Raw genomic sequence first — 14,190 nt, forward strand, 5'->3', positions numbered from 1 at the left:
TTTTGATCATAATAATTTTTGTCTAAATCTACAAAATGGATGGTGTGCTTAGGGAATGGGAGGTACCAGTCACTTCAAAGGGTAACTCCAAATCCTTAGTTTAACAGCCCTTCACAAGCATCAAAGCATTCCCCGTGTTTCTTTTGCCAAATGTACTCAAGTAGTGCAATAGCTTTGGTAGATAAGATTGCTACTAGAATCTTAGTTAGGAAAATGCAGCCAAGAAAAGTTTTGAGTTTGTAGAAGGAAACTGTCTAGAAAGGGATTTTAACAGGGTGATCTTGAGGCTTTTGTTGTCATCTTTTCAAATACGTGTATTATATTCGCTGGGAAACTTTAAACTCGCACGAGTAATATTGTGCCTAGGGAATGGAGGAGATAGAGTAATCAGGTTTGATTCAAGGCCAACTCCTTAATGTAAAATTTCAATTATAAGAGGTTGTCCAACATGTTGTATATAGTGCATTTTTTTTTTTTTTTTTTTTTTTTTTTAAGAAAGTTAGTCTCAACATGGCTTGGTTCACTGACATGACAAAAATATGACTTTTCTTAATGTCTAATCTCAAACGAAATCAACATTAATAAAACTTAAACTTGCTTGTATAAAGGAAAAAGAATTACTCTTCATTTCAATAAATATTTATTCTTAAAACACAAATCCCTCCTTATTCTTTTAATCTGAAGCTTAGTAGATAGTAGTGAGCCGAGTTGGTGTGGGTGAAGCAACGCGGAAGACGGGCGGTGGTGTAGGCAGAAGTGGGTTTGTTGACCTTAAGGTTATGCCATCTTCTGCCCACACACCTATGTCCAACCAGTCACCGCTGAGTGATGGTTAGGCAGTAGGAAGAAGGCAAGGCAAGATGTTGTCAATTGTAGCCATTTCTTGGCTAGAAATGGCGACATCCCGTCAATAACAACAGGCCAGGGAGGGGCCGGGGTCCTTCAGGGGGGAGACTGGGGCCTTGGCCCCCCCATGCCACTGATGCCCTGGGGCCTAAGCCGCCATGCCCCCCAGGGCCAGGGGAAGACCCAGGGCGGGCAAGGCGGGAGGCAAGACTAAAAGCTATAAACCAGGGCAAGGTGGCAGGTAGGGTGGCATTGTGGTTGCCTTCCCGCCCACTGCTGCCGCGTGCAACATATCGGCCACTTCAAAAATAAAGTCAAGTTATACTTTGGTACATACGGGGTTTTCAGTTTCTTTAAACCTTAGTACAAGTCTTTTTGAATACACATCATTGATAATTACTTGTCAACACATTCTTTCCAGTCCATAAAAGTAATGATAATGAATAAAAATAATACCTTACTGGTTCTGTACATACTACAAACAATAGACAAAATGCAACCTGAAGTTAATAGAATATAACAACAAGTGTACAAACGATTGGAAGGTAAAGGCTCTTTTTCAAGGGCTGTGTGTAATTACAATAGTCTCTACTAATTATACAAGCAGCCCAACAAACATGGCAGAACCTGTAAGCAGAAGCACACGGGCCATGCGTACATCTCATCGTACCTCACATGGCTGGGAATTGAGCTAAGTCTACGCTGCAGACAAAGTTTCGTCATGAACAACTTTGCCTGCTCTGCTCAGCTGTCATTTATGGGTTTTCTCTCCCTGACCAGCTGATCCGTGTTTGTCTGCCACGATGGCCAGGTTCAGACCAGCCCAAAACAGAATGGGCCCGTCTAGTAAGAAACACCTGATGGCACAAGAGACTAGAATTTGCACACAGCCCTTTTGCTAGGGTGTGCCAAGCTTTTTGAAAGTTTTTGTCCATGGCTTTTTCATTTACTCTCTGCATGTGCCCACTCACTACCTTCTCTTCACTGGCAATCCATTGAGGTTTTTGCCAGCCTTCTCAGCACCCATACACCTAATAGTTATTATTACAGACACATATATACAAGTAACATGAGCAGTGGGCAACTGGGTTCACCCACACCCATACTGACTAGTGCTTCCATCTACAATCACCATCATTCAACAATCACCACCATCACTTTTTATCAATAATTAACATGCCATCATTGAAGACAGTAATGGACACATTTGCCGGCACACCCTTGTGCCCAGGTTGCATTGAACACACGTCACATACAAGCATGATTATCAGTAAATGGCTAGTGATACTCAAAAATACCGGTCTAGGCTCACTTTCGCATAAGCCACAAGAGTCTTAAGTCTCAGCTCCGAGTTAGCTAACTTTGAATTGCACTTTTCGAGGCAACAGTTGATATTTCAGAGCTTGTAGTCTGTAGCACCTCACCTATTAACTTCTGTGTCACTTTGTGGGTATTGTCAGTACCTGATTTGGCCTTCATCAGATAGGAAAGGTTACCTTATGAGACATGTAAAAGCCATGTTTGCTACCACCAACATATCACAAGCACTTATGCCCATGCAGGGATAGACACAGTTCCAATGTACAGCAGCAATTAATACAGTAAATCTGAATTATTCAGATTTTATTAACAGGGCAGTAGTTGCAGAGCACTGTAGTACTTATTTCTTGTCACTGCAGATATTCTACTTTGTAATCTCTTTTCTCTTGTCCTATCCATTCATACTCATGTACAGTACTGTATTTTTCACACTTTGGACGCCATAGGACTCACTGTATTTGACTGCTACATCAGAGTTGGTTTCAGTGCTCTGAACACTTTGCATTCAGATGCATAACATTGGAGGTGCATAAAGTTTTGGTAGCCAACACTAATTTCTTCTTTAACCCCCAGGAAACTTTGCAGGCCTATACATAATGGATATCTCCACTCATTATCAACTACAGAATATCACACACTAAAGATGAACGTTAGACCACATAATGTTTTTATGTGTAATATACAAAAGTCACCAACACAAAACATCCTAACAATCACCTGCAAGGCAAGCAAACTTTCTTGTAAAGGAAAGAAAAATTGGTTGGAGCAGTACTTCGTTAGTTGTGGAGTGTGTCAGTTCACCTATGATGTTCATCAGCATACATACTAGCATCAGCTCCAAGTTATGTACATGTAGCAGCAGCTGGCTGTGTCTTAATCAACACACACATCCACACATGTGAACTGGGGCTTAAGGAGCACCTTTACGACCAGTGAGCACTAGGCTCGTTGGCAGCGTTGGTAATGAGCACAGGACGAGGGTAGGGGCAGCCATTCTGGCAGCACTTTAACAGTCATATGGAACTAGTCATGGCATTGGACTAATTCATTTACCCCGTCCAGGTGTGTAAGACTTTGGATTAACAGACACTGTACGCAACTTAAGACTGGAAATGGCGTACATGACATGAATTGGAACTACATATCTGAAAGTTTCAAGGCCATATGGCATCAAAACATCACCTAATTAGGCTATTTGCAAACAGTTAAAGCTGTCCCAAAAAGGATAGCTTGGCTTGGAAGTAATATCAAGGCCCACACAATCTTTGGAAATGTTATAAAAAAAGTATAAATAAACAAAAAAATAAAAGCACAGAGCCTTTATTTCTTGGGACACTGAATATGACTTTGTAGATGCAAATGTGACTGCCTTGTTTACAGAACTTGTTATAACGTCCATGTAAGGGTGATGAAGTGATACCCTTAGCCGACAGCCCCTTATTGGAGAAGGGGATATGCTGTCACTTCACCTAGTGTACACACTCAGCCAGCTGGGCATAGCTCATCGTTACACCAGGTTGTATTCTTTTAGATTTAGCTGCAGGATCGTATCTTTTACAGCAGCGAAGACGAACCTTATGTTCTCAGTGTCTGCAACAAAGAAAGTATGGTGTGAAATCAAAAAAATAATGTGTAAATGCTTTTATACTTTATGTATGTATGTGAAGCACACATACTTGTATGTTCATATATTCAACTAATTGGAGAGTACATGTGCATACATGTTTAAACATTGTGTATGCTGTATGTGCATTGGTATAATGTATGTAAAACTATATAGGCAGGCCTGCTTCACACAGCTTCATTTTATAGCCTTTCATTAATACAGTGGTTTTTAATTATACCTATTCTTCATTTATTTAGACTTCCTACAATAAATATATTTACCACTCACTATAATCCAAGGACCAGAATATTAACCCTTGAGTGTCGAGACCCCTGCTTGCAAACTGGCTCACAGTGTTGGAAAAAAAAAAAACATGAAAAGATAATCTCTTTCCAAAGGTAATGAAACCTAAAGTTCAAAATTTGATGGAAAACTTACGAAATTACGCTCTTGCAAAGTTAGCGGTCTCTGCAATATTTACGCATCGGCGATTACACCCACTTTGAGCCCTATTTTGGACTGATTCCTTTGTTCCACTCGACCAAACTCATAGCTATTTCACTAGACTTCTTTTTACAAAAAACCAACCATTTACCTATTTCACCGACACAAAAAGTATATATGTTGGTAGAATTACCAACAATGTGTTAGGTTAAAGGACACAAGTGCAACTAATGTGACATTTTATTGTGACAATGTTTTAGTTGCACTTGAGTCCTTTTAATTTACACAAAATAGTGATCAGAAATTACTAATTTGGCCAATTTCACACAAAATTCAAGAGAGGCCAGTTTTAAAATAGGGCCAGAATAAACAATGCAGACATTCCTGATACTAAAATAATATTTTTTCTGTTCATTAGTCACGTCTAAAGGCCCATCTTACATACGCTTGCTTTTCATTTTGAATTTTTACTCGCGCAAAAAAACAGATGATTTACTGTTATTCAAACTACTTCATATTGTAATAATTGTATAAATAATATCAGTGCATTTGTGAATGCATATTAGACCCACCAGTTGACGTGTACTGGACCTGTGACATGTTTTGTTTACTCCTGAACATCGTCAAAAATCTAACATTCCCGCTACTTTGAGCTCAGTTTCAAGCTACTTGTCGATAAACCATTCAAAATCAACTCTATTTCTGTAATATATCTTCCATTCTATCATACAGCCATAAATACCATACAAAAATACACCGCACAGTTGCGGTTTTAAACCAAAAACACAGTCGCAGTTTTTTCTCATCATGCACTGCTTGCTGCAGGATTTTTTAATACTGCACACAGTGACCACGCAGACCCATTCTCTGATATGTAGGCCTACCCGCCTTGTCTCGTAAGATCTGAAGCTGCTAGAATTTTGGCATTTTATTACAAGATTGACACTGGCTTCAAAGCCGTAATTTTACAGAACTGACACTTAAGGGGTTTTAAGGTAAGTAATATGTATCCTGTATATGCATTTTTTAAACCTAATTCTACTGCTCACATAATATACAGAAGTGTAAACATTATCAGGTTTTTATATGCATTTGATAGTTAAAAAAAAAAAAAAAGGGCTATATTTCACTTTACAGTGATTTTTGCCTTAGAGCAGTAGCCCAGAACCTAACCTGCTGTTTAAGCGAGGCCTGCCTGTACATATGTAGGGAGTTATATTTGTTAGACATTCTGGGAATAATCATCTACACTGCATGATCTCAAACCAGATTCATAAATTGGAAAGGAAACACTACAGTAATGAGAACCTGTACGAAATACATAGGAAAGTAAAGTGTATACCGGATATAATAGTTTGTAAAAGTTATCTTTCAACTTACATGTTTATCTGAATAATTTTACAATGATACGACAGTACATAATAGTTAAAACCACTATTGACAAAAATCTGAACCCAGTAGCATTACACCATATCACAGGACCTCTTCAGCTGGAATGAGAAGGGACAGTTACTGGACATCCATTCGAAGAATGATTACCATGTCACATGACAACTTTATTTTTTGGAGATTACCACATATCCAAGGGTAAATTACTGTGTTGAAATTACACTGACTTTCAGATTTACTAGAGTACAACATGGAATTGGTACAACAAGTCCACTTTTTATATCAATATCATATATAAACACTAGTTTGCAATTACAGACATCTGTGTATAAACATTTATTTCCCTTTCATGGCTGTGAACCATAAAATTAAAAGTGCTGATGGTGTTACAATTTAGAAAAAAAAAAAAATTGGAAATAGTAGAGAATCTATTTTTTTGAAGGTAATGACAATGAAAATGTGAAATTTGATAGAAAACTTATGAAAGTATGTAGGCACAAGTAGCATTCTAGGCATGACTTACACAACTGCAATCTTGACCATTCTGAGTCCTATTTTAAGCCAATTACAATGGTTTATTTGATCCAATTCCTACTTATTTCATTGGTATGTCTTACTTTCTATCGACCAAACACAAAAAAATGCCCACGTAACTATCAAAACTAGCTTATAATGCACACAAAATTAATTAATCTGGCCAATTTTACACAATAATTCAACAAATTTCAATTTAAAAAAAAAAAAAAAAAGAGTAAAATAAACACTGCAGGCATTTCAGCCACTAAAGCAACCTTTCCTCTGGTCATTAATCACATCCCTAGGACTCTCCTACATATTACTTTCCCTCCATTTTGAATCCATTATCACACAAATGTGGAAGCTTTAACTTATTTCTCAGATAATAAAATATAACCAAAATGATTGGTCATTGTTTAGGCTGTCCCAATAATTGAAGCACATCTAGTAAAAACCCATAAAACAAACTAGAGTGGAACCTAACATTCCTCAGAAAATCCCCCAAAATCGAACAGCTCTACCACTTTAAGCCCATTTTCCAGCTATTTCCAGTCTGAAACTGACCCAAATCACTACTATTTCACTAATACGTCTTCCATTCTATCAATTCATACCAAGAAACAGTCAATAAAACTAAAAAACCTCTCCAGAAAAGACCTCACAGTTGTTATTTGGCCAAACACATGTCAGAGGTTAGCTTTTCCTATCATGCACTGTGTGGGGCAAGACTTTTTTTTTTTTTTTTTTTTTTTTTACACTGTGCACACTCACTGCAAACCCATTCTCTCATGTCTAGAACAAAATTTGCAATCATAACATATTTTGAGAGAGATGTGCTTAAAACATGATTTACACAAGCACCACCAGTGTCAGGTGATGTAAATCTACATACAAGACAGTGAAAGGGTTAGTGATGCTTTTTATAGGCAAACCTACTATACCTCAATATTTGTTATATCTATTAATAGTTCTATGATTACAGCTCCTTTCAACACAGTCTCTGACGAGGCCTTCTAAATTATAAAGGAAATATTACAGTTTTTTTTTTTCAACAAACTAGCCATATTCCACCAGGCTGGGTAACCTAAAAAGAAAAATTATTTTTTTTTTAAATTTAGCAATTTACACAGGAGAAAGGGTTATTACAGAAATATGAACTATTAAGAAACACAGGTTGACTTTTGCTCCCACTGCGTAATTATCTTAGGGAATACGGTAGCAGCAATTTTGTTTAAAAACAAATATAGATTAGTTTACAGTGAATGTAAGCAGACATTTGTAACATTTACCTTGCATATTTAAAACACACACACCAGCACTCCTGGCTTATCTGTTTAAAGAATACAATGAAACTTGATTTTTATCCAAGAAGTTATCATCTCTGAATTTAGCCGAGATATGCTTCAGCTTTGTATCACTATAAACGAAACAAAGCTGAAGGGTGTAGGCGAGTTTCAGTGGGGAGAAATAAATGGGATTAAGTCGGGAGTATCTGAGAGAGTTAGAGCTAAGGAAGGGGTAGCAATAATGTTGAAGGATCAGTTATGGAAGAAGAGGGAATATTAATGTATAAGTTCAGGATTATGTGGATTAAAATAAGGGTCGGATGCAAAAAAGTGGGTAATAATAAGTGTGTATGCAAACGGTGCTATGTTCTGTCATGTGCTTGACTATGACCATAAAATGTACTTTGGTAATTGCAAACCAGTGTTTAAATCTGATAACTGAAGTGAACTGTTGAATCATACCTTATTGCATCAAACTGAACTTCAACTTGTTAAATGGGCATTTAAATCTCAACATATTAATTAATTCAAGTCAGTGGCAATCTCCTTAAAACACTTGGGAATCTGGTCACTCTTTGATATCATGTCTCAATTGGATGTCTGGTTCCACATCTTAGAGATGCTTCTCATTCCTGTTTATTCCAGCTGAAGAGGCCATGTGATAGGGCACAATAACACTGGGCTCAAATCTTTGTTAATAATGGTTGCACTATCACATGAATATGCACACATACATGTATGCATGGATGTGCATATGTAAATGTGATTACCAATGCATGCATGTCTACATGTGCTATGGGCCAAAGAACCAAGTCTTACAAATTATCCAAGACAGTCAGGTAGAGTACAATGGATGTGTTATACATATATTAAAAACAAATAAGAAACAATGCTCTATACATGCAATGAATAATTCAATGTTCATAACCTATTAAACTAATCCTAATAAGCTCCCCAGGGTTATTACCAATATGACAAGAATAACAAAAATAAAATCTGAACACAAAACAAGAGGTAAAACTGCAATTTGGCCTATATACTCATTTTATCGTTGGTCTAAGAACAATTTTATATACAGTGCAACTGAAGGACACTGATTAGCCGAACCTGAGTCTGGAGGTGTGAAAGATAGTGCCTGAACTCTGAAGAAACGGTGGAGATGTGCAAGGTGCTATCAAAAAGTTCCTGGACTGCTATGAAAAGACCAATAAAGGTTTGCCTGATCACCTAGTTGAAGTTGTCTTCCTCAAAGTACTCTCCCTGGGAAGCTATGCACTGATCCCAGTGCCTCTGCCACTTCTCAAAACATTGCTGGAACTCTCCTTTCTTAATGCCGTCTAGCGAGGCCTATGATTCTGCCTGAATCTCCTCCATGTTGTTAAAAAACTGTCCCCTGAATGCCATTTTTATTTTTGGGAAGAGAAAGAAGTCACAGGGGGATAGATCTGGGAAGTAGAGAGGGTGGGGGGATGACCACCATGTTTTTGGTCAGAAAACAATGGTCTTTCTGGTCTTGAGTCAGCAAGCAGGACACAAAATTTTCAGCCACTCACCTAGTGTTCAAATTTTAAGTGAAAATGTTTTGACATGACCTATAAGAAATTCCCACAGTGCTTTTAAAGTATTGGACACTGATGACATTCTTCATGAAAAGCCTTCCTTACTTTTTGATATTGATGAATGACCTATGTATTTACCATCCTCAACTGACGTTTATCCTGCTTTGAATCAAGAAAACCATTCAAAACACTGTGCTTGACCAATGCATTGCTATGCTGCCACATGCTGGCTTTAGCATTTTGAATTTCACCAGCAGTTTTACTGAGCTTGAAACAATTTCATACACACATGCTGTTCTTTCTTTAAAAGATGCCATTCTGTTACACAAAAAATCACAATGGGACACTAACAACACTACAAGAAAATGGTCATCTAACCTCAATGGAATAACTTACCTCACTAAAACTTGCCATGCTACTTGACAAAGAGTGTACTGCACAGCATGCATTATGCTTCTGCCATATTTCACCCAGGAAGCACACAAAAATTAGAGTACAGAAACTTTTTGATAGCATCTCGAATATATGTATACAATATACATCAGCTGTTTCTCACCAATGCAGAGTGACTCAAAAAGAAAACTCAATCACCAGATATATATACATAACAATTCAAATACCATCCAAGACAAAAATCCATAACTGTCCTTTAGAGTGCAGGCACTGTACATTCCACCTCCAGAAAAAGTCTGGATACATGATGTCCCTAAATACCTTCACAAATGTTAGCTTGCAAACACTCCATCAGCATGTCAAATACAACATGTTCAGAGATGCCTGCTGGATACTCAAGTCTCTACCACTCAAAATCTCCTTCACCCCCTCCTCAAACTCTTCCTAAGACATCCTCCATATAATTTTCCAGCCATCCTAGTTATATAGCCTCTTAGTCAACCTATCCTGCTCCATCCTTTCTGAAGATCAAGCCATTTTGACAACCTCTCCTTTGCTCTCTGAATTTTTACTGTCATATCCCCAAACCATCTAATAATTTCTTCAACCTTATTCTCTGCATGATACTCACACCACACTGATCTCAAACATGGTATCTCCACTGCCTCCAGTTTCATCCTCACTACAACATTTAAGGACCATGCCTCACACCCATACAAAAGTATTGGCAACCACCGAGATCTTTTTATTTCAAGACTCCTAACTTTCTTTACAGTGTCTATTCTATGATTCATCATTGATCATAGACCCATTTGCCTACACACCTCTAAATATATAAACATATTCACTTTCTCCATGCTCTCTTTCTCCAGTATGACATTTAATCTCTTATTTCCAAGACCAATGTTACTTTTCATCGCCTTGCTCTTTTCTAATTTACTTTCAATTACCACCCTACTACTCCATCAGCCTCTGCAACTTCTCTTCTGAATCTCACAAAGTAATGTTATCAACAAAGAGTAACTGTGACTACTCTCTCACTTTATGCCATTTTCATTATCTTTTAATTAAGACTGCACCTCCCAACATTCTAACATTCCTTTCATTTATGACCTTTTCCATTAAAAACCACATTCATGTATAAGGTCTACCTTTACTGTAAAACACTCCCTTTATCTCCAACATATCATAAACTGAGACTTAATTTTCTCAAAAACTCATTTCTACTTTTAATAACTTCCCACCTACTTTATTTTCAATGTCAACAAATAACTATCTAATTAATGCCTTAATAACCGAACAGTTCTGATCCTTGTAAGTCAAACAACTCAAATCTTCCACAGAAGAATGACAAAAGTATTACCAATAAATTTAAATTAATTACTGCATTGCAACTTGTGTCAGGATAAACACAATCACCTTGAAAAAGTTGATGAAAAGAGGGAAGAAGGTAGATATAACATTAGGCAAGGTTGTACTCTTTGAGAGCATTCTGCATGATAGTGTCTTTCACAGCACAGAACACTAGCTTGATATTTTCAGTGTCTGCATATTGTACAAACAAACTTACGTAAGTAAATTTTAGTGAAGGATATTATGAGAGTTGTTTGACATATTGATTTAATATTGTTATAATATATTTAAACATAAAAAAAATATATGGGCAAGCATTGTGTTTGAGATTTACCACATTATATTTACAATGATAGAAATTACCATTGTAAATTTTAATTTCATAAATTTTCCATTTTTTTTAAAAGCAATATGATAAACATTTAAGCCATAAGAATAAAGACAATGATGTATTGATAAAATTGAATCCATGAAGAACAATAAGGGAACACATCATAAAGACATGCAGGAATATCCAACATGCATGGGATGAAAAGCCATATGCAGCATGCAAAGAAAAAAATGAAACATTAGCTTGCATTTGAACAATGTTTATAACAGAATATATATATATATATATATATATATATATATATATATATATATATATATATATATATATATATATATATATATATATATATATATAGATAGATATATATATAAAAAATGTGAATGAGTACAGGTGTTTGTCTTGCAAATATGTTTACTACAAAACAATCACCTTTCCTTTTCAACTTCTTAAGTCCAAGTTTACAAACCATTCAAGAAGATCTAGGACTTAAGAAGATATGTACTATGTGCCGAGTTTCAAACTCGCGCATAAGTTAGTTGGATGACCTGGCAAAATTCAACTTAATCCCAGAAAATTTGTTAGGAAATGCGCAGTGAAGACGGGGAGGTCATGCCATGATCATGGGTAATGCTCTTTACCTGTCGCGCATGTGAAATGGGAATAGATTATCTTCTCAGGGTCAGGATTTAATTCTACAAACATCCGTAGGATGAACTCTCGCGCTGCAATGGCATCCTTCCTTGGGCCTGAAAGGAATTGAGCTAGCTACAGCTACTTGTACAATTTATGATGGGGCACATGTATATTCTACACGTACAATATCTAGTAAAGATCTGTATTAAGACAATGAAAACTTGCATCACATAAAAAGCCCTGAAAAAAATCATCGAAATAACCTGATATTTTTGATCACAAAATTTGACTTACAATTAGAAAAAATAAGCCTGACGTCATAATTTTTTTTTCCAATAAACCGACTGCATCCCACTGAGGTAGGGTAACTTAACAAGAAAAACCAAGTTTTTCTTTTTAGGGCACCCTTATTTAAGAAGAAAAACTAAGTTTTTCTTTTTAAATTTGTGAATTCATACAGGAGAAGGGGTTACTAGCCCCCCACTTCATATAAAATTATGGAATACACATAGAGAAGACATGATGTGAGTGAAATTACCCATTTGTATTACTTGTGTACATATATTTTTTTTTCAACATGCTGGCCATCTCACACTGAGGCAGGGTGACCCAAAAAGAAACACTTTCACCATCATTCACACATAATCACTGTCTTTGCAGAGGCACACAGATGTCACTCCAAACAGCAAATAACTATTGTATTTGAATTTGAAATGTATGAGCACTAGCATTTGGGGTTGCCTCTTTAAACCTTAGACTGATGAAGGAAAATAGCTCAATCATATACAGTAAGTCCTCACTTAATATCACTGACAGGTTCTTGGAAACCGAGACTTTAAACGAAACAACATAACAAAACCACACCTCACTGTTCATCATCAAACCTCTTTAAAACTTCTAGTTTTGTTTCTAATGTCACACTTTTATGTTTTTTGTGGCTATAGACATCAAGGGTGCACAGTGCACCTTCAGCACTCATTGCAACAGGGTTACATCAAGGAATGAATGTTTGCAAAGTGAAAATTGTAATCACAACCCCCAATCCTGAGGTATCTCCTGGCGTAGAAAAAAAAAAAACTTACGAAATGATAGAGAATCTTTTCCTGATTGTAATGACACCAAAAAAACGAAATTTGATGGAAAACTGATGGAATTATGCTCTCACGAAGTTAGCGACCTCGGCGATATTTACAAATCGGCAATTTCGCCCACTTTGAGCCCTATTTTCGGCTAATTCCATTGTTCCAGTCGACCAAACTCATGGCTATTTCTTTAGAACTCCATTTTTTCTATCGATTGAGTACAAGAAATTGCCCATTAACCGATTTCAACTACCCAATAACGTGGTCAGAAATTTGCAATTTGGCCAATTTCACGAAAATTAAAAAATATGACAATTTCAAAATAAGGTCCAGAATGAACAATGTAGACATTCCTGGTTCTAAAATAACATGTTCTTTGTTCATCAGTCACATCTCCAGGCCCCTCTGAAATTACTCTTGCTTTCTATTTTGAATTTTTATTCAGACAAAAAAATAGAAGATTTACTGTTATGCAGACTACTGCAATACTGTAATAACTGTACAAATAATGTCAACCCATTCATGACTGCATATCAGAATGGCTAGTTGGACATTTATTGGACAATGACATCATTTGTTTACTTTTGAACATCGGCAAAAATCAAACATTTCCCCTACTTTGAGCTCCATTTCCAGGTTCTCTTTATAATAAAACCAATCAAAATCACCTCTATTTCTATAATATGTTTTCCATTCTATGAAATGAGACCAAGAAAACGAGAATACAACCATAAATACTATACGAAAATAGACTCCAAAGTCGGCATTTTAATTAAAAAAAAAAAAAAAAAAAACACGGCCAGAGTTTTTTTTTTTTTTCTCATTATGCTCTGCGTGCTCCAGGATTTTTTTTATATGGTGCACACTGACCACACATACCCATTCTCTCACATGTGGGCCTACCAGCTTTCTCCTGCTTGATTTGAAGCCGCTAAAATTTATGAGTATATATACGTCAAAGACGGTACCTCGTAAGACGTATATACACGACTGAAACAGTCAAAGGGTTAAGGAAAAGAAAAAAGACTTAAATTGAAAGGGTAATCCTTGTACTACACTCACTTATGGAAATGTTGGTTATCATGGGTAACCAAAAGTAAGGTGTAAGGACTGTTGGAGAACACTAAGTTAACCTTCTCCAGTAATTACTGGTCTTCAGAGTTTAAATAAAATGAAAGAAGGCAATTCTGCACTAAAATTCAAATCATATAAAAACTGAAATACAGTAGAGAGAGAAACAAGCAGATTGTTCCCAAGCTCTGAAGAAATAAGATAAAACGGAAAGGAGATTTGACCAGCCAAACCACAGGCAAAAAAAATAAGTATATAATAACCAGTATGCCATTTGGCATAAAAAATAATTAATAAAAAAAATGTAGAGTACTTTACACCTGAGTTGTCATTAGGAAGCGTATGAAAAAGTGATCTG

At 36.4% G+C, this 14,190-nt stretch overlaps 1 protein-coding gene across 2 annotated transcripts in view; it reads right to left on the reverse strand.

The window, feature by feature from the left end:
* Window positions 1-623: 623 nt before the first annotated feature.
* Window positions 624-14,190, reverse strand: part of LOC128686123 (guanine nucleotide-binding protein G(q) subunit alpha) — a 37,932-nt gene continuing 24,365 nt past the window's right edge. For both annotated transcript variants that reach the window (XM_070083338.1, XM_070083337.1), the window contains 2 exons: window positions 11,685-11,792; window positions 624-3,756 (listed from right to left, as the gene is read on the reverse strand). In XM_070083338.1, the coding sequence (XP_069939439.1) occupies window positions 3,674-3,756; window positions 11,685-11,792 (191 nt within the window). In that variant the 3' untranslated portion in view covers window positions 624-3,673. The remainder of the gene's footprint in view (window positions 3,757-11,684; window positions 11,793-14,190) is intronic.

The sequence above is a fragment of the Cherax quadricarinatus genome, chromosome 9 (assembly GCF_038502225.1).
Source record: "Cherax quadricarinatus isolate ZL_2023a chromosome 9, ASM3850222v1, whole genome shotgun sequence".
Lineage (NCBI taxonomy): Eukaryota > Metazoa > Arthropoda > Malacostraca > Decapoda > Parastacidae > Cherax > Cherax quadricarinatus.